Below are 19,750 nucleotides of genomic sequence, written 5' to 3' on the forward strand. Positions count from 1 at the left end.
GATCTTGAATGAGGCGTTAAGGCACGAATTTCGAATGCGCCTACCGCCTACCAAGAGCGATCCGTTGGGGTTTCACATACAATGTAGAGGGTTGCACTGGGTTTTAGCTGGTATTCTTACCGCTTCTAGGTAAGTGAATCCTATATTCCTATCCTTTTTGATATAACGCCCGAATATTAGGCCTGTTTCTTTGCCGGAATACGTAACGGCATATCAGCATATCCTAGTCAAAAAAAAAATGGCGCGTTCAGAAAACACGTAGCTTAGCTTGGTAGTGTTGGTAAAACACGTGCACGTTTTTTTTTTATTGTTTAGTGTTGGTAAAACCACATTCTTTGATTAAGTTAAATAATGTATGTAGTTTTACCAATGTAGTTAAATAATGTATTATTTAACTTAATTAAAGAATGTAGTTTTACCAACACTAAACAATAAAAAAAAACGTGCAAAGGCTACAAACGTTAATAAGGATATTATTTTGATATTGGTTGAATTTTGTTCTCCTGTGATTAATTTTTTTGAGTTAAAAATTCTGTTTTGTTTCGAACTGATTCATCAAATAGAAGTATGAAAATAATTCTCTTTTAATGTAAAAGATTTTTCTTACAATAAGAGGTATTACTTCGGGGAAAACCACTATAAGTTATTAAGATTCAGCGTAAGATTATCCAAAGCTGTTATATAACATTTCGTGAATATATACTGTGTTATACAGAAACATTATGAGCATTTAAGTTCATAAATAAAGCGTACATAGAGAGGCTTTGTCGGAACATATATCATAAAGGGAGGGTTTTGCCATTTCTTACATCCTGGCGCTCTGACGGGGGATTAACCAGTATTATTTGGATCCACCTCAAAAGAGGTTCCGTTGCGAAATCTGCGCACAATTACATAAATGAATCAGACTTATAATACAATTTGAAGGCCCGGTGAACTTTTTACTACCTAACGAAGGCCATGTATTAAAAGTGATCCGAAAAGTCTGATGATGACTTTTTATTCGCATTCATGTTTTCGATAATGTTTTCGATTTTACACCTGTTGACTGGCTCGCTCGTTTCACATTTTCTGAATTAAGCCCTGTGCCTTCAACATCCGGAGTTAACATCCGGACTAACATTGGGCATTATAGCTACAATTTATGAATATAATATAATTTGTAAACAAGCCAAATAAAAATTGTCAAGTAAGTTAGAAAAAACATTGCAATCTATCTTCCAATAATCTTGGCGTGTGCTGCTCAAACCGTTGCAGGTTGGCGAAGATTATGTATTGTAGTATAGTTTTTTCTTTTAACAGTTGTCAAAGTAAACTTCATAATGTTAAACATTTGTTGTAACATTTGGTTTAGGTAAGACGATACAAGAACATTTGAATTATGTATTTTTAAATAAACAACAATTAATATTCAAGAGGTGACCGTGAGAGTTAGTTATTAAATTAAATAATTACCTAAATATCTTCTGTTTTAGGATATTTGTTTGATAATTGTCAGAAAAAGGTGATACAATAATTTATAAACCGTCTTCTTCCCGCTTCTGATTTATGTTGACCGTTTAGTGTTTATAATTATCTCACGAGAAAGCAGAAATTCTACGTAGAAGCCAGTTGGCAGGCATCCAGTAGTATAACAAAAAATGTCAAGTTTTCGATATCTGCACAGCTTCACCTTTTCTTGTATTATTTTGAAATAACATATGTAATGAGCATTACTAAAATGGTCTAAAACTTTTGTGATGAGTTTGAGAGTTCGGGAGGTCCGATTATCATCATCATCACGGGATTCCTCCAAAAATAAGAATGGTTTAGGCGTAGTTCACCAAAGATGTGGATGAGGTATACACAGATTAGTATTACTCTCAAACAACTCAAGAACAGCAAGGCCCCACTTGATGTCGGAATCACAGCAGAACTCCTGAACGCGGGTGGAAAACCGATACTTGAAGTCGTTCAACGATTGTTAAATTCCGTCATTCACTAAGGCAGAGGCATGGCACAGGAGCGTGGTGGTTCTGTTCTTCAAAAAAGGTGCCCGTACCTTGCTGGAGTGTTACAGACCCATCTCGCTGCTGAGCCATGTTTACAAGTTGTTATCTAATATGATCGACGACTTCCAGCCTCCCGAACAAGCCGGTTTCCGAAAGGGCTTTAGTACCATAGACCACATACATACGCAGCGGCAGATTATACAGAAGACTAAAGAATATACCCGGCCGCTTGCTTAGCGTTTGTGGACTAAGAGAAAGCCTTTGATTCGAAGGAAATCTAGGCTGTATTAAGGTCACTGCAAAGATGCCGAATTGACTACCAGTAGATCCAAGTGTTGAAGTGTTTGTATGAAAACGCCAGACTACGAGGCCGATCCAATTGCAGCGAGGAGTGCGACATGGAGATGTGATCTCCACGAAGCTGTTTACCGCTGTATTGGAGGACGTCTTTAAGCTTCTCGAAACGGGCTCGGCATCGACATTAACCGCGAGTACATCACTCAACTTCGGTTTGCTAGAGATGTGGTCATGGGAGACTTTAATACGATACTCAATGACCTTAATAAAGTCTTTTAACAGAGCGTATGAACATGAGCAAGATGAATATTATGTCTTAACGCTCGTGTTCCACTCCACCCAGTAATAGTTGGGATCTCTGCACTCGAAATTGTAGACGAGTACACCATCCAGTTAGGTAGGTCCAATATTGAGATAGAGGTAAACCGTCGATTCAAAAGGCTACAACTAGGTTATCACCGCTCCTAGACATATACATATACATGCAGTTCTAAAGTCATAAACCATCCGCAGACGAGTAAAAACAGTGTAAAGCAAGAAGGCTTTGTACGGAGATGTATTACATCAAGAAGGGAGGCTTAAGCTAGTTCTTAGAGCGTGGCGTGGCGTCTCAGCGTGAGATTAAGTCACATTATTATCCGCCTCAAGTGGGAGATTTGGACAAACATTTTGGATGCTGCGCTAGATTATTAAAAGCGATGGTCTATTTTGAGTAATTAATATACGTAGCACCATATTAAAGGAGACTTTATACGGGTTAAATATGTTAATAAAAAAAAATTGCTGACACTTGTATGTTTAATATATTGATTTAATATATTACTATCTCGCTAGCAAACATTTTGGATGGTGCGCTAGATTATTAAAGGCGATGGTTTATTTTAAGTAATTAATAGACGTAGCACCATATTAAAGGAGACTTTATACGGGTTGAATATGTTAATTAAAAAAAATTGCTGACACTTGTATGATTTATACATTGATTTAATATTATGTTACTATCTCACTGGTTTATCTCATCCCTGTTTTCACGAAACCTTTTTCTGACGTAATTATGCCTGTAATGTAGCAGTTCTTACTAATACTATAAATGTGAAAGTGTGTCTGTTTGTTCAACCTTAATTTACGCTCTAACTAAGGAACCTATCAACTGTTCTTGGAGATTGACTAAATATAGGGATTTTTAATTAGATAAAAGCAATTTACTCAAATAGTAAAATATCTTAAACACTGATCATCTGCTAAGATTAATTGATTTTAATCATCATTCAACAGATTGACGTCCACGACTTTCCACTCCATCAAAACATACCAGAATGTCTTCTGTAGAGAGTCACACATTCCACGGTCCTGAGCCGCTGGAAACAAGCGTACCTTGAAAGTTGGTGCCAACCTACGCTGCGTTTACCGGTGCAGCGTCCCCATACCAGCACTTTGGGACCCCAATATCCATCCCTTCTCCGAGCTTCGTGCTCCACCCAATACCACTTCAGCTTCGCGATTAGTTGAGCTATGTCAGTAACTCTATTTCTTCTACGGATCTCTTCATTTCTTATTTAATCACGTAGTGATATTAATTGAGTAGCTCTCTCCATCGCCCACTGAGTGGCTCTGAGATATTTCAGATCCATAAGTCATCGCTAGCAACACCCACTGTTCGAAAACTTTGGTCTTCAGGCAATAGGGATTTTGGACGGAAAGATGTCACGAAGTTTCCTGAACGCTGCACAACCAAGTACCTATGGGTACTTTACCGTTTTCTACCTACGCATCAAATGTCTGCTTATTAAAAGGCAGAATTCCAGTAGTAATTTCTACGCTCCGTGTCATAGTTTTTTCTATGATTATTGTTTACCATATTCATTTAATTATTTATTTATTTTGGAACACAAAAAATTACATGCATTAAACCATTCCTGGTGTACAACATTTGAATACAACTGAAGTTAACATAATATATACAAGTTCTTTAGAACTACATACTTATGTTCATATCATAATTTTATAGCATGTAAATAAAAATAATACATATGTTTAATCACCAATACTTTGACATTATAATGTATTTTTGAAATTAGTGGAGTTCATTTGCTAGGTATTTGTAGAGATAAAGTGTCAGCTACAGTGTCGACGTATGGGGCTTAACATTTACGTCTCAGGTTGATAAAATAAATAAATAACTATACTACGACAACACACACATCGCCATCAAAAATTCAAAATTCAAAATTTCTTTATTCATGTAGGCACTTATGAAGCGTTCATACATATTTGTTTACATAATTGTAACGGGATGGTGATAACTTCGTTCGCCAACTTAAATCTAAAGCTACGAGGGTTCCAAACGCGCCCTGGTCTAAGAAGAGCCCACAACAAACTTAGCCGGGTAAATTTATTTTTTTGTTATCACCATCTTCCAGTAAATTTAAATTAAGCTATGAAGCTAGAGCAATTCACACCCAAGCTTTTTTATCGTTTAAATAATCCTTAATGTTATAATAGGATTTTTCTGTAAGCTTACGTTTTATATAAACTTTGAACTTATTGAGAGACAACTCAAAGATTTCATTTGGTAATTTGTTATAAAATAATATACAATTGCCCTTGAATGAATTTGCAATTTTGTGTAGCCTAGTAAACTGCACAACGAGTTTATTTTTGCTTCTAATATTTATATTGTTACAGCGCATTTTCTTTTTAAATTTTGATGTATTTTTATGGACATAAATTAAATTTTCATATATGTACTGACTATGCACCGTCATTATTTTAACTTCTTTAAATTTCTAATTTCTAACATCTAGCCCCAAAGTAAGCGTAGCTTGCGTTATGGGTACTTAAATGGCTGATGAATATTTTTATGCATAATATACATAAATACTTATAATATACAGATAAACACCCTGACACTGAAAAACACTTATGCTCATCATATAAACATTTTCCAGTTGTGGGAATCGAACCTACGGCCTTAGACTTAGACAGCAGAGTCGCTGCCCACTGCGCCAGTCGGCCGCCTGTGATGGACGGAGGAAAGCACTTTGTCGGACGCATTATTGCATGCCCTGCAAAGTATTGGTCTATTTATAGGCTTCAACATCATCTTAGACAGAAAAAAAACGATAAAATCAAGCAGAAAATAAAACAGCTACGAGCATTAATTGGTTGTGTAATGAAGGAGAAAATGTGTGGGACGCCGATGCTCACGAGGAGGAAAAATGTATTAGGATATTTCACGCCGTTAACGAGGTACGAACTAATTTTCCAGTTAGTGCCGGTGTAAATCAAAGTTTTATAGGTTAAAACAACCGTTTAACCGTGTCGAGAAAATTGAGTGTAAACAAAACTAAATGGGTTTCTTTTTCAGCTCGTAAAAAATGTATTTACGTACTTACGTGCCATACGTTTTTATGGCTCTACACCTCTAGTTTCTGAAAGGAAATCTCAATTCTATAGGTATTTCATCTAAGCAAATTCTTATACTCGAAGAATAGTAAAAAATAATTATATAGTAAATCTTTTTGATGAGAAATGAATACAATATTATTTTTTAGAACGTGGTTTAGCGTTATGCCTTCCGAATAATTCTCATTATTGAAATTGTTCTAAAGCAAACTCAAACTGAACATTTTCTGTACACACAGAATTCTCTTCAGGTTCACATTTAACGCATAGAATAACGGTTTTTAAAAGCTCAATATCGTTTCCTTAAGCGATTCTACAAAAACTTTCTTTTTAATTCCAAAGTAGTGTTTTTACTAAGTAGTTTTAATTCAATTCTTTTAATAAATAAATATACTACGACACTTCACACATCGCTATCTAGCCCCAAAGTAAGCATAGCTTCTGAAATAGGTACTAAGATAGCTGATGAATATTTCTATGAATATAATATAAATAAATATAATATATATAGCACTGTTACTGTTTTCCTTGTGTTTTTACTAGTATGTTTTGTGGCAATATAAGTTTTGTTACGTTTTAAACGTTTTCCAGATGTGAGAATTGAGCCCAACGCTTTTGGACTCAAAAAGCAGGGTCGCTGCCCATTGCGTCATTCAGCGGCTTTGTTTTCATTGTTGTTTTTTTTTACTGACAGTATCGTAAATAATTGCATCTTTAAGTACCAATACCATTCTGGAATTTCCATTCGGAAAAGTCCCTCTGCGCCATCGACCCATTGTTATTAGGTCTCTCTATTTCTTCCGCTATTATCTTTATACCGTACCCGTCTCTTCTCAGAATGAAAAGGGCTAAGGCCGTAGTCCACCACGCTGGCCGAGTTATGAATTCTTAAGCGTGCCGCGATTTTTTCCTGCACCGTTAAAAATATACTCTAATTATTTGAAAAGCAGTAACTCTGAAACGTTAACAGTTAAACGTTGCGTGCAGGGTTCCTCGAGATGTTTTCGTTCACCGATAACGCAAATGACATTTAAATTGCTTAAATTAAAAATATTTCCGAAATAGTTCCGAAAAATCAAGAGGTGGAGGAGGCGTATTCTTCGCCGAGAATCGAACTCGGTCCCCCTTTAAGAAAGCCGAAGCCCTAACTACTAGTTATTTAACGCATGTAAAGATAATTCTTACCTGCATGTTACATATCTTGTACCGGACTGGTTCCCCGCGGCAGCCAGCTGGTGAGGAGCAGGTCCTCAACTGGCGCGACACGCCACCGTCACACGTCCGGGAGCACAGCGACCATTCGCTCCATTGCGACCACCCCGCGCGACCGTCCTGCCAAAAAGACAAATGTTGAAATACATCAGCATCATCATAGCAATCTATTACCGGCCATTAATGAGAAGGGGTTAATGCAGTAGTCCACCACGCTGGCCCAGTGCGGATTGGTGAACTTCAAACACGTTTGAGAACATTCTGGAGAACTTTCGGGCATGCAGGTTTCCTCACGATATTTTCCGTCACCGTTGAAGCAAGTGAAGTTTTTAATTAATTGAAACGCACATAAGTTAGAAAAGTTAGCGGTGCGTTCTGGGATTCGAACTGGATCCCCCGAATGTGAATTCGAAGTCGTAACCACTGGGCTGTGATAGCCCTTGCAAACGAGAGAGATTTCCTTTGAGAACGTTATGGAGAACTCTCCTTGTACTGCATCGTTAAAGTTATTAAATTACTTAAAAGGCACTTAACTCCAAAGTTTAGCAATGCGTCTCGGTAATCGAAGTCGGTTGGGCTAAGGACGGGTATATTCGGTAACAAAGAAACTATTTTTTAAATATGTCGGTGTGTTCTTACTTAATAGCTCGATTTGTATATATGACTTTTGAGGGCAGGTGGAAGATAAAACACACAGTAGGAAGTAACATACAGTCCTTTTTATTTAGAAAATCTATCCGTAATTGGAAAAAATAGGAGTTTAAACTTCAAAGACTGTAAGAATTCCATGTTTTTAAGTTAGGCACAGTAACATGTTGTACGGTAAAAACAGTAACGGGTTGTATTGATTGATTGTAAGTTTACAATGTTTCAACGATTCAGATTGCTCGAGTAAATGGGTCGCTTAATCGTTTGATTCTCGACAGTTTATTTTCAGCTCCAAAGACCAGTTAACTCGTTAATTGGAAGCCACAGCTCCGAATATCAAGATGTAGTTCGTAACAATTTACATTTCCAATCCCCATTGGAGCCACATCAAATAACCCAGCGCCGCTCTGTGTGTGCCACTAAATTAAATTTCGATATATACTTGTACATACGTCCCATTCTGTTTTATAGAATTTAAACCATTCAGCAATACTACCTTGAGCGTAAATTTAAGTAAATATAGTATTTGTTAATACCCACCACTGAGTATAATGTTCTGTAAGGAACAAATTCATTTTATTCATTCTTTCATTCGTTTGGGAAACAATTGTTTAGGCGTTCTATAAAACAACCAAATCGCGTTACAAACGATATTGCTATCATCTCCCTAGAATGCATAAATTTTTAATGTAAAGTCCACAAATAAGAGCCATCTGTGGGACCTTCTTAAAAAGAGCAGTGTTTTATTTTATTAATATCTCGGTTAGTTTCTTCATTCGTTGACATTTACTTTGGCATTTCTCTGTCGAGAAAATTGTGTGCAGCGGCTAACCAATAAAAGAAAATGGTGAAGAATAACCTATTTTTTTTTTGTTGTGGAGATATTCATAGATTTCATAAATAATAGTATTTTTATTGTCACTTGGGAGATCTCAGTATCTTAAAAATATTTAATTAAACGTAAATAGGACCTATTTGATAGCTTGCCAAAATAAATGAAAAAAAAGATGGACGCAAATGACTTCTCATACCTTAACCAATAAATATTCGAGCACGAGTTCGGGATTCAAGACAAAATTCGATTGGGGACTAAAATTTTTTTATATTAAAGAAGAAGGTAATCTATGAGATTACAAATTGGTGATTCTTTGTATTGCACTTTGTTTAATTTACCTTTTCGTTCTAAACAAAACCGACCGATTTTAAGTACCTACTTTATAAGAAAAGTCAATTTTGTAGTGACCCTACCACTGGTTCAGAATGCAGATTCTACCGAGAAGAAGCCGAAAAGAAACTCAGCAGTTGCTCTTTTCCAACATCAACATTTACAATCATTCCTGCTCCTATCATCAGCGTATCTGACTAAACATTACATAGTCTCAGTTTAAAGCCAGGCGCTACAAACGAGATGGTTTTGTCTAATCTTTGTGAATCCCGGGCGTAATCTAGTGTTAGAGACAAAGTCTAGATCTTCACAACGTATAATACACAATCTACTCGTATATACTTCTGTGGTTGGCTAAATACCAAGAGATTACGGAATTAAAACAATATTTTAGGAGAAATAAGTCCACGTCATTTATAATCAATTCAATTTTAATCTCGTATTCCCAAATTATACATCATTATTAAATAATAATTTAAAAAGGTTTTTCATGTCATAATAATTAAACACATTAAGCCATTTAAAAATTATATTTTTAAATTTATTAATTCCTAATGATTTCATAAAGTAAGGTATTTTATTATGTACTTTAATACACATCATAAAACACTTCTTTTACCACCACCTTATTTGTTTTTTTATTTACTTCTGAGTCATTCTACTTTGTGTTTTAGGCTTATACTTGGCATGATGGAATGATTGGTATTTTTTTAATTTGGTTATTTTTGGTATTTGTGTATATTATAATATACTTACCACTTCTTCTTGTGTACAACCCAACCCTATAGCCTAAGTTTTTTTCCCCCTTTCCTTTTTTGGGTGGCCGGGCAGAAATTTTAGGAAGCTTTTTGCAATACGGCCGATTGTGCCTGTGTGTTATACTTAGTGGCTTTTATGTTTATAAAATTCAAAATTCATTTATTTCAAGTAGGCCTATAATCACTTATGAAACGTCAAGTCTGTTTGTAGTGACTCTACCACCGGTTCGGAAGGCAGATTCCACTGAGAAGAGCCGGCAAGAAACTCAGCAGATTGCTCTTTTCCACCATCATTTTAAAGTTTAACAATCTTTAGAATTTTTCTGTTTTGTGAGAGTTGGGAGCGGAGTGGCCTGCTTCCAAGCAGCCTTGTCGTTTAGGAATTCATCAATCGTGTAGTAACCACGATTTATTAAATGTTTTTTTTAATATATTGTTTAAACTTAGGTAAAGGTAGATCTAATATTACCTTCGGTATCATGTTATAAAAGCATATACCCATCCCCACAAAGGATTTCTGTACTTTTCTCGGACGATATGCAGATATCACTAATTTATGTCCGTTTCTAGTTAGTCGACTGTTTATATCGACTTTTTGTTTATAATTACTTATGTTTTGTTTAATAAAGATAATATTATTATAAATATATTGCGAGGCAACTGTAAGTATACCTATTTCACAAGATATACTATTTTCAAGAATACACTTTTTTTGGGCAATGAATGAGCAATCTGGTGGGCTTAGACTCTATATCACGGTTTTGATCCAATAATGTACCATTGCATTGCACTGGCTTCCTCTCTCATAAAAGAAAAGGGTATAGAGTCTTGAACAAAAGAGTGCCCTGCTTAGTTTACTATGGGTTCCTTCTTAGCCCAAGCGATTTAGTGTTCCGGTACGATATGACGTAAAAACGTCTATATTGCCATAGCTCGAACAGGTCAGCCCGCTATTATCTTAGACTGCATCAGAGACCAGGTGAGATAATAGTGAAATCTTTGCTTTTGACTTTGACACCCTAAACGTTGCTCCAATACGAGTTAGATGCCATTATGGATTTAACTTGCACATGATAGTTACTAGAAGCAGTGGGTTAACGTGTTGTTTGCATCACGGGGTATGAACAAAGCTAATTTCCTTAATCTTAGAAATACATACTTTTGTTGAACTCGGGAATCGAATCTACGAACTCACAAAAAAATACTTTGTGCTAGTAGCGTCGCAGTTCTACACATCCTTCTTTTAGCGTCGGCGTATAACATAATAAATCGACTATAAATAGCTTTGAATAATGCTCAACATTCGAATCCAGTTCTGAAATTAAATAACTGGTGCAAACTGGAATGATATAAAGCAAATACGATTTAGGGACCTCCCTGGCATTGCTAATCACTGTTGTGTACCAGAACTATGAAAATTAAGCTTAATTTGCTATCCTCAGGAGATTTGACTGAATAAATTCATTGTAAAGTGTATAAAAAAAAAAAAAATTAAAGAGTATCAAGTTTTTTTATACACTTTACAATTAATTTATTATTTGTAAAAAAAATTGTGTACGAGGCGTACATATTTTTTATGCATTAAAAGTACCATCTTTAAGAGATCTCGGGTTTGACCCTCGGCAGGGGCAGTTTAGGAATTTATAAATCCTGAATTTTCTAGATCTGGTGGGAGGCCGGTCGTGGCTAGTTACTACCATATCAACAAAGATGTGCCACAAAGTGTTTTAGTTTTTCTGTACGATGTCGCGTAAATCTTGATTTAGGGAATTAATTTAAACCTAACCCCTAACAGCTAACATCTTAGATCACATATTCACTTAACGCAACCTCTAAATTGTAGTGGATTTATAAAAAATGTAAGAAACATACGCAGCGTACTGAAATTTGTTTACTTTTTGTTATGCCCGCATCGACACCAATATCAATCTACACTAAACCCACTTTACTCCATACTTATTTATATTTTTTCGATACCGCAATATGATATTTTCATCACGCACCGTTTTTACATATCACTGACCGGAATAACAATTATTTGCAAAGTTACACGGGCTTGATAGAAATGACGTGGGATAAGTAACCCTATTGCTATAAAATAGAGTTAATATTTGATTACGTTAGGATGGAAATTTGTTTAACGTTCAATTAATCTTGACGCGGGATGAGAATAACGTTTACTTTGAGACTGTTATCTCATGTTCGGTTATTTTATTATGGACCAGTTTCCTAACAGGGTGTATTATATCAGAGCAACATGGATTTTTATATTGTGATACAATCTAACAAGTAGTAGTAGAGGGTAGAGTCACTACAAACCGATTGACTTGATGTTTCAAAAGTGCTTATAAACTATGCCTAGTTTGATAAAAATATGGATTTATTTTAATTTAATATTATGACTCTGTCCCTACTCATCTCTCACACTCTGCTCACTTTACTTAGACATCTCATGAGTGCGGAGGCTGAAATGATACCAGTTGTCCAAGCTCTTAATGATGTCAATAGTTTCCCATAGAACTGATACTGAATGGAGAGTTTGGGAGGCGAGGCAAGGTAATACGAGAGCAAGAGAAGACGCAGACTATTTTCTTGCACACGCGTCTTGTAGTCTTGATTCCAGAAGAGAGTAGATTAATTATTATTAACGTAAGCCTGAGAGCTGACACAGCTCCTCGTCAAGCTACTAAGTGCGACATAATACTCAAGCGGACAATGAACCCGGTTGACGCTCACGCAAAGAAATCGCACACTATTCGAGTAATACATTCCATTCGCTATACTGTTCCCACTATCATTAGAGTGCCTCATTGTGGTTAGCTTGTTTGATTACAATTCATGAGGTCTTAGGTTTGATACCCACACCGGGCCAAAAATTGTAAGGCGATGGAGTTTTTTTGTTAAGAATTTTGCAAAATGGAGTTCGGAAGTAGGCGTGGTCTACCCACCACGGAGAGCACTTTTATATGATTCTGGTTATTATAACAAACTTGTGATAAGAATCGTTCAACCCGCCAACAAGCATTCAAGAGTGATGCTCTCCCCTCTCATCATCGCTCCTGACACTGGCCTCCACTCTCCAAATGAGAGAGGAGGCCAGTTTCCAGCACGGTTATTAATAGGATGAAGATAAACGTGTTCCTAAATATTTATCAGTTTTTTTTTACAACGAAACCCTTATTATTATTCATTTTCGTTTTAAAATTTGTAAGGTTTGAGGAAATAACCGGTTTTTAAGCCCCGCTTTTCATATTTTTAATATTCATCGGTAGATGATCCCTACAAGGCCGAGTTATTAGTACAGCCACATATCTTAATATAGCGGTGGTGATTAATATACTAATTTACTGTACTTCGGTGATTAATAGACAGTTCCTACTTTCTGCGTCCAAGGCCGTGGGTTTGATTTCCACAACTGCATAAATGTTTGTGTGATGAACATGAATGTTTTTCAGTGTTGGTATTTATTTGTATTGTATTCATCAAAGTCAAAGTCAAAGTTAAAATTTTGCTTAACGCTTATGTTCCGCTCCACTCAGTTATAGTTGGGAACTCTGCTCTCGAAATTGTAGTCGAGTTCATATACCTAGGACATACTATCTAGTTAGATAAGTCCAATTTTGAGAAAGAGATGAACCGCCGAATCCAACTCGGATCGGAGAAGATGTCACGAAGTTTTCGAACGGGCAGCGTTCGGAAAACTTCGTGACATCTTCTCGTCCAAAATCCCTCAGTGCCTCAATACTAAACTATTCGAACAGTGCGTGTTGCCAGTGATGTATTACAGATCTGAAATGTGGTCGCTTACTATGGGTCTCATAAAGAGGCTCATAGTCACTCAGCGGGCGATGGAGAGAGCTATGCTAGAAGTATCTCTACGTGATCAAATCAGAAATGAGGAGATCCGTAGAAGAGCTAGAGATAACGACATAGCTCAGCGAGTCTAGTCGACGCATAAGTGGCAATGGGCAGGGCACATAGCTCAGAGAACCAATGGACGTAAGGGTGCTGGAATGCAGATCCTGCGAAAGTAGAGTTTACCGGTAAACTCTGCGTAGGTCTGGCCCCAGTGATGTGGACATACGACATCAGTCGAGTCACTGGGAGTCGCTGGAGGCAAGCGGCTCAGGACTGTGGATTGTGGAACTCCCTACCAAAGACCTATGTCCAACAGTGGACGTCAATTGGTTGAATTGATGATGATGATGATGTGATGATGAGTATTTAAAGAAAAACGTTTAAATAATGAAAATGTTTCTGTAGTATTTCATCAGCCCCACTGTGCGAACGACGATATTTCAAACTTTCCCATATATTTTCATATCAATAAAAGATGAATGCAATGCTTTCTCATTTTTAAATAAAAGTGACTTGTTCGAGAGCGAGTGAAATGCACAAAATAATTGGATTACGTTTGATTCGAGAATTCTCTTTATGTATAAAAGTTGCCTTGACTTTATGCAAACATTTGTGTTTTCAATGATTTATACTCAAGGTACTATTAAGTTAACGCTCTCCTTAAGAGAGACCAATACGTATGATCAAATATCTCTGAGTGAAGTTTAGGGAGGGCTACTATACAACAGTCTACCTAAAGTCTACGAAGACATTTTTTGCGAGCACTCTTTTAAATCAATAAAAAATAAGCCAAAAAAGCATTGTTTAATTTTTTAATAAACTATTATTATTTTAGTGCTAATTTTGTATCACATTAACTAGATAATATATTACCACTTCTTTATATTAATTTTAATTTCTCATTAAGTGTATTTCACTTTTATTTACTTTTTATGAATACGCCAATACGCAACTTAGGTTAAGTTGCGTAGTGGCGTATTCAAGCAAAATCTAGCTGGCCCTGATGACCTCCCTGGCGCAGAGCTGTGGTTTTTGCAAGTTCTGGGTTCAACTATCAGCAGGGGTATTTTGGGAATTAATGATTTCTGCATTTCCTTTGGGCAAGTCTGGATTCAGTCGTGACTAGCTACCACCCTACCGACAAAGACGTGCCGCTAAGCTATTTAGTGTTTCGGTACGAAGTCGCAGGTTAGGCCGCTAACATCTTAGACTACGTCATCACTTACCACTAGTTAAGATTGCAGTCAAGGCCCAACTTGTAGTGGAATAAAAAAAAACTCGTACGAATCACGCTTACGTTCGTACAATATAATGTCACTAAAGAACAGACGTAAAATGCATGCTGTGGTAATTTCTAGAAGGTTTCAATCTCCTGTCTTTATATTCAATTTATGTTATTCTAGTGATAACGTCATTGATTGTTACCAGTTTATAAATCAATAAAAAAATATATATATATTGGCGGCTAGCTGCTGTGGGAATGGTGCTGGTACTGCGGTATGTGCAGTAAAGACAGCACTAGTCCGTTTCGGGCTGGGTTTGCGGTAGATTTGGGGAAGTGTTTGGGGGGCCGCGTCCGCCATGTGTCACTTCCCGCCCTTTTCGTCAGTCAATTTCTCCTGATATTTTATATTTGAAGCTTCCCTAACTTTAGTTAAACATATATACACCTGACGTTAATCTGTGTAAAGCCAGAAGAAAAAAAAACCTATTCGTCAGTTCACTGCTTTAATAATAGTGCACGCCGGAAATGGCAAACTGTAAGTCACTTTTTTAGCTCATATACCATTATATACATACATTATACAGTTTATACCATTTAATAAAATATAATTTTTATTAATACATAACTATAACCTAAAATAAACTATTTAAAAACTAAATAAAATCTAAAACGTCCTCGAAACCACCGCAGCGAGGCACAGTTCCCAAGATGCTGGCAGCATTGCCCCTTTGGATGGCCAAACTAATTCGTTGGCCAAGGTAACTGCCATTTAATAGCTTTAGGTTTAAGTTGGCGAACGAAGTTACCACCATCCCCTTACAATTATGTAAAGAAATATGATGGATGAACGCTTTATAAGTGCCTGTGGTAGGCCTACATGAAAAATTTTAATTATGAATTAAATCTTGAAATTCTCAGCATAAATGACTATTTCAGTAGAAGCCTATAAATTCGATCGGCTTTTGAAAAACCATTGAAAACTTTCGCAAAAACAGAACGTACGAGGCTTTATATGCAGGCAAGCAGGACTGACAAATTGAAGGTGGCTCTTGCAGAATTTGCATATGCCACTGTTGTTTCGAATCATGTCGCTTGATTATGGTGCAATTGATAAACTAAGGCGGGCGGGCTAATTGACAATAAGCTCAATCCATAGTAACTAGGTTTGTTAGTAACAAATCGGTACTACGTCTTCAGCTTTTTTTTGTTTCTCTACAAGTTAGCTCTTGACTGCAACCTCACAGGTAAGTGATGTTGCAGTCTAAGATGGTAGCGGGCTAACCTGTTAGTGAGTATGGTAGTCATAACCCTAATCGGTTTCCACGCGACTCGCTCCGGAACACTAAATCGCTTGGTAGCAAGTCTTGGTCAAACCAGACAGACCAGACAAGAGAAATTCAGAAATTATAAACTCCCAAATGGCCCCTGCCGGGAATCAAACCCACGACCCCCTGCTTAAATGTACAGCGCTCACCGTTGCACCAGAGAGGTCGTCAAGCTTATTATACGAGTATATTTGGCATAAGTTAGTAGCCGGGTGAATGTTATAAATTATTATAGTTGTAGCTGGTTTAGCTAACTCTTAGTTATTAACACTTAGCTACTGATGCGATAATTATACCAAACAGAAGGTAGTATTTTCAATAATAAAGTCAGAAGTATAAATATAACGGACGAAGATGGACTTAACGGCTCGTTACGGACATTGTCACAACATGCCACAACGCACCAAAAACGTCAATATTATCTTAATATATATAAATCTCCTGTCACGATGTTTGTCCGCGATGGACTCTTAAACTACTTAACCGATTTTAAATTAAATTGGCACACCGTGAGCAGTCTGGTCCAACTAAGAGATAGGATAGGATCTTCAATTATAGTAGCAATTTTAGATCGCCCATGAGATGGGCTGACCAAATAAAGGCAGCTGCCAGAGAGGAGTGGCGACGAATAGTCAAGCGTGCCACAACCCTTAAGTGACGACCACGACCGCTCTGACAAGAGCGAACCGACTGAGAAGAAGAAGAATTGACAGTCACAGACGAAGTCGCGGGCAACAGCTAGTAGTTTATATATTTGATATGACAAACTCTAATATTAGGCGAGCTTAATTCCCAGTTGCATTTAAGCGACTAGTGAAAGCGCACTTTTTTCCTCTATAAGCTTTAGTTTTTTACTTCTCCTCTGGCTTTACCTGACTTTTTCTCTTATTTATCCACTTTGTATTGTGTTTATATATTTGTGTAATGTATGTATAACGTATTTACGTATGAAGTATATATATCTGAATAAGTGTATATATTAAATATATTATTTCTCTACACCCATGATAACCCACCTGTCACAAGTTATGTCTTATGCAGTTTGTTTACGTGGCAGTGATCGCTTTCTAGCGATAAGGCCGCCAATTGGACAACTTATGTTCAATGTGTTATGTCGTTGTTGTATGTGCTTCATAAGTTTCTTGGCGCTCAGTAAATATTCTTATTTATTTACCATGTTACCACTTGGGCCATACGCAACCCTTTGATGGCGTTCGTTTTGATTGTAAATTCCCGCCTGAGCTGTGTTTTTATTACGGCCTTGTTTAGAGACAATGATAATATGGAGACATATTGTTTGCGTCGGCTTTATTCAGGATTATGTGGCTTTTGTCGGTGGATTTGAGTGCCTCTAAAGTGCCCCTATTATTTTAATAAGGAGATGAAAACGTACACATATATCTGTTATCAAAATTTTGGCTTAATACGCCTATTTAAACGACTAAGTTTGAACATTTTTACTTCCAAGTATTTTATGTATTAAAGCTAAAATACAAGTAAAGGAAATCTAGATAAAAAAGATCTTATGAACTGATTTCTTATGAAAAGTATTTGCTGGCTCGCGCAACTTAGTCTGCATCAAATCGGTTATTACAGGTTTTAATATGTCGAAAAAAAAACGAAAACCTAATTGCAGCGCCACCTACCGAGTCCAGTTTTATTATACAAGCGAGGCCAGGCGACGCGGCATTTTTTGTTGCTTTTAGCATTTCTATACCCGCCGTAACTCCGAAACGATAGGTCCAATTTGAATAATTTAAAAAGGAATTTGCGGGTACATAATTAAAACACTATTCATTTGGAAAAGGATTAATATCATGCTAGGAAGAGGACTATCAAAAACAAAACTGACACATTTTTGTCCAAGAATAATAAAATAAAACGTGTGTGTACTCATGTACACCCGTTGGAAGTTATACTTCTTTGGCGTAACATGATAAAAATATGTTAAAAAATTTTAGCTTTCGCCTTATTCTACGTTTGTATAAAAAAACGACACTAACTATATAAAAAGGTATTGTTTGAATTATTAAAAGTCAACTGTCATACCTTTTTGAGAAAAACTAAAACGTGCGCGCGCATCTTAAAAAATTACTCTCACCATTTTTCCCTAATGCGCCAAAAGAAGTATAACTTTAATACACCTATCTTAATATATATAAATCTCCTGTCACGATGTTTGTCCGCGATGGACTCCTAAACTACTTAACCGATTTAAAATTAAATTGGTACACCGTGAGCAGTCTGGTCCAACTTAAGAGATAGGATAGCTTAGATCTTTAATTATAGTCGCAATTTTATTTTATTTCAAATTATTTGTCTATAATTAATTGGCAGTCACATGTTATATATATATACTACTATACTCATTTAAAGCTTAGCGATACTGAATACTTTAAAAACAAAATCAAACGCAGACGAAGTCGCGGGCAACAGCTAGTTATACTATTTTTTTTTTTTTTTTATTAAACTGAAAGCTATATATATATTATAGCAACATTACAATGGATCTTTGTGAGTCTTGGAATGGCAAATAGTAATAATGTTGAAGAGTGTAATTGGCTAAGAAAACAAATCTACACAGTCGCAGACAAAAACTGCAACTAGATTAAGAAAAATCTCAAATCACTCGTCCTGCAATTATTTTCGCATTTCACTCGCACTCCAGTCTGAATAGCTTGCGTCGCTTTTATTTAACAGTCCAGATAACAATGAGAAATAATGATTTAACTTGTACAGCTGTTTGATATTCTTATCTGCTGTTTTGAACTGACTTAAGAAAAGTAGCGTGTGTATTATTTTATAGACAAAATTCGAAGTGCTGGCTGAGATATTTTTCTACGGATCAACTTATTTCTGATTTGATCACGTAGAGATACTCCTCACATAGCTCATTCCATAGCCCGATGAATAACTCTGAATTTAATTGAGCCTTCTTATGAGGTCCATGGCAACACGCAATGTTCGAAGACCTGAAGACCAATTTCAGACTGAGACCAAAGTCCACACTTGAGACCAAACTTTTATGGGCGGTACGAAATTCATACAAATACTAAAATTTGTAGATTGAAATACATGATCAAATTATCTTGTTACTGCAAGAAGCAACTTTTGTTAAAAATAATTTTATAAAATAAGATAAGAATTTAGTTAATGAGTAAGGCAATAATAATATCAACGAATATTTTTGACAGTTCTTAATTTGTGTCTAATGTTTAGAATTTTAAGTGTTAAGTAAATACTCTACTACTACACTAGTACTAGCACTAGTGAGAAAATTGAACGCTACAAAATGGCAACTGTTGGCACTATTCCCTTTCACAACACCAAAACAAATTACACTGTTAAAACAATAAAAATAAATATATAAAAATTATTCCATTCTATTTTAGCTATATTATGGGTGAGTTTCTTATTCATTATCATAGCTCGAGTTGCAAGAATCAGTATCGGCAAAATTCACATAAGCTTGGAATGTAGATCTATGTATATTTTGTATTAAAATGGTTTTAGTTGTTATGTTATTTCTATTTCCTTACGTCAACCTGCGCTACGTTTCGTACAGGATTTAATGTGCATTAAAAGTTTCTATCTCTGCTACGCCAGACCAGTCTTCACATTAAAAAACCTCGAACGGTTTGAGTTGACATCTTACTCTGAAGATTAGTTGATAACTTACCTTTCCGTGGTGGGTGTTGTTGTCATGGTGGCCATCGCTCACTTCCGGAAACTCTGTCGATATGTCATGGCCGTGCCTGTGAGCACAACGGCCGGATATCTGAAACAAATAAATGAATTCATTATAATAATCATTTTAATAACATCCCTTTGCTAAAAAATCATCCCTCCTCTAGTATTAGGCAGAT

The 19,750-nt window shown here is 36.3% G+C and overlaps 1 protein-coding gene across 3 annotated transcripts in view; it reads right to left on the reverse strand.

Annotated features, from left to right (window-relative positions):
* Positions 1-19,750, reverse strand: part of LOC120628018 (protein madd-4) — a 292,600-nt gene that overhangs the window by 118,371 nt on the left and 154,479 nt on the right. For all 3 annotated transcript variants that reach the window (XM_039898237.1, XM_039897428.1, XM_039896608.1), the window contains exons 4-5: positions 19,564-19,662; positions 6,879-7,025 (exon numbers count right to left, since the gene is read on the reverse strand). In XM_039898237.1, coding sequence (XP_039754171.1) covers positions 6,879-7,025; positions 19,564-19,662 — 246 coding nt within the window. The remainder of the gene's footprint in view (positions 1-6,878; positions 7,026-19,563; positions 19,663-19,750) is intronic.

The sequence above is a fragment of the Pararge aegeria genome, chromosome 1 (genome assembly GCF_905163445.1).
Source record: "Pararge aegeria chromosome 1, ilParAegt1.1, whole genome shotgun sequence".
NCBI classification, from domain to species: domain Eukaryota; kingdom Metazoa; phylum Arthropoda; class Insecta; order Lepidoptera; family Nymphalidae; genus Pararge; species Pararge aegeria.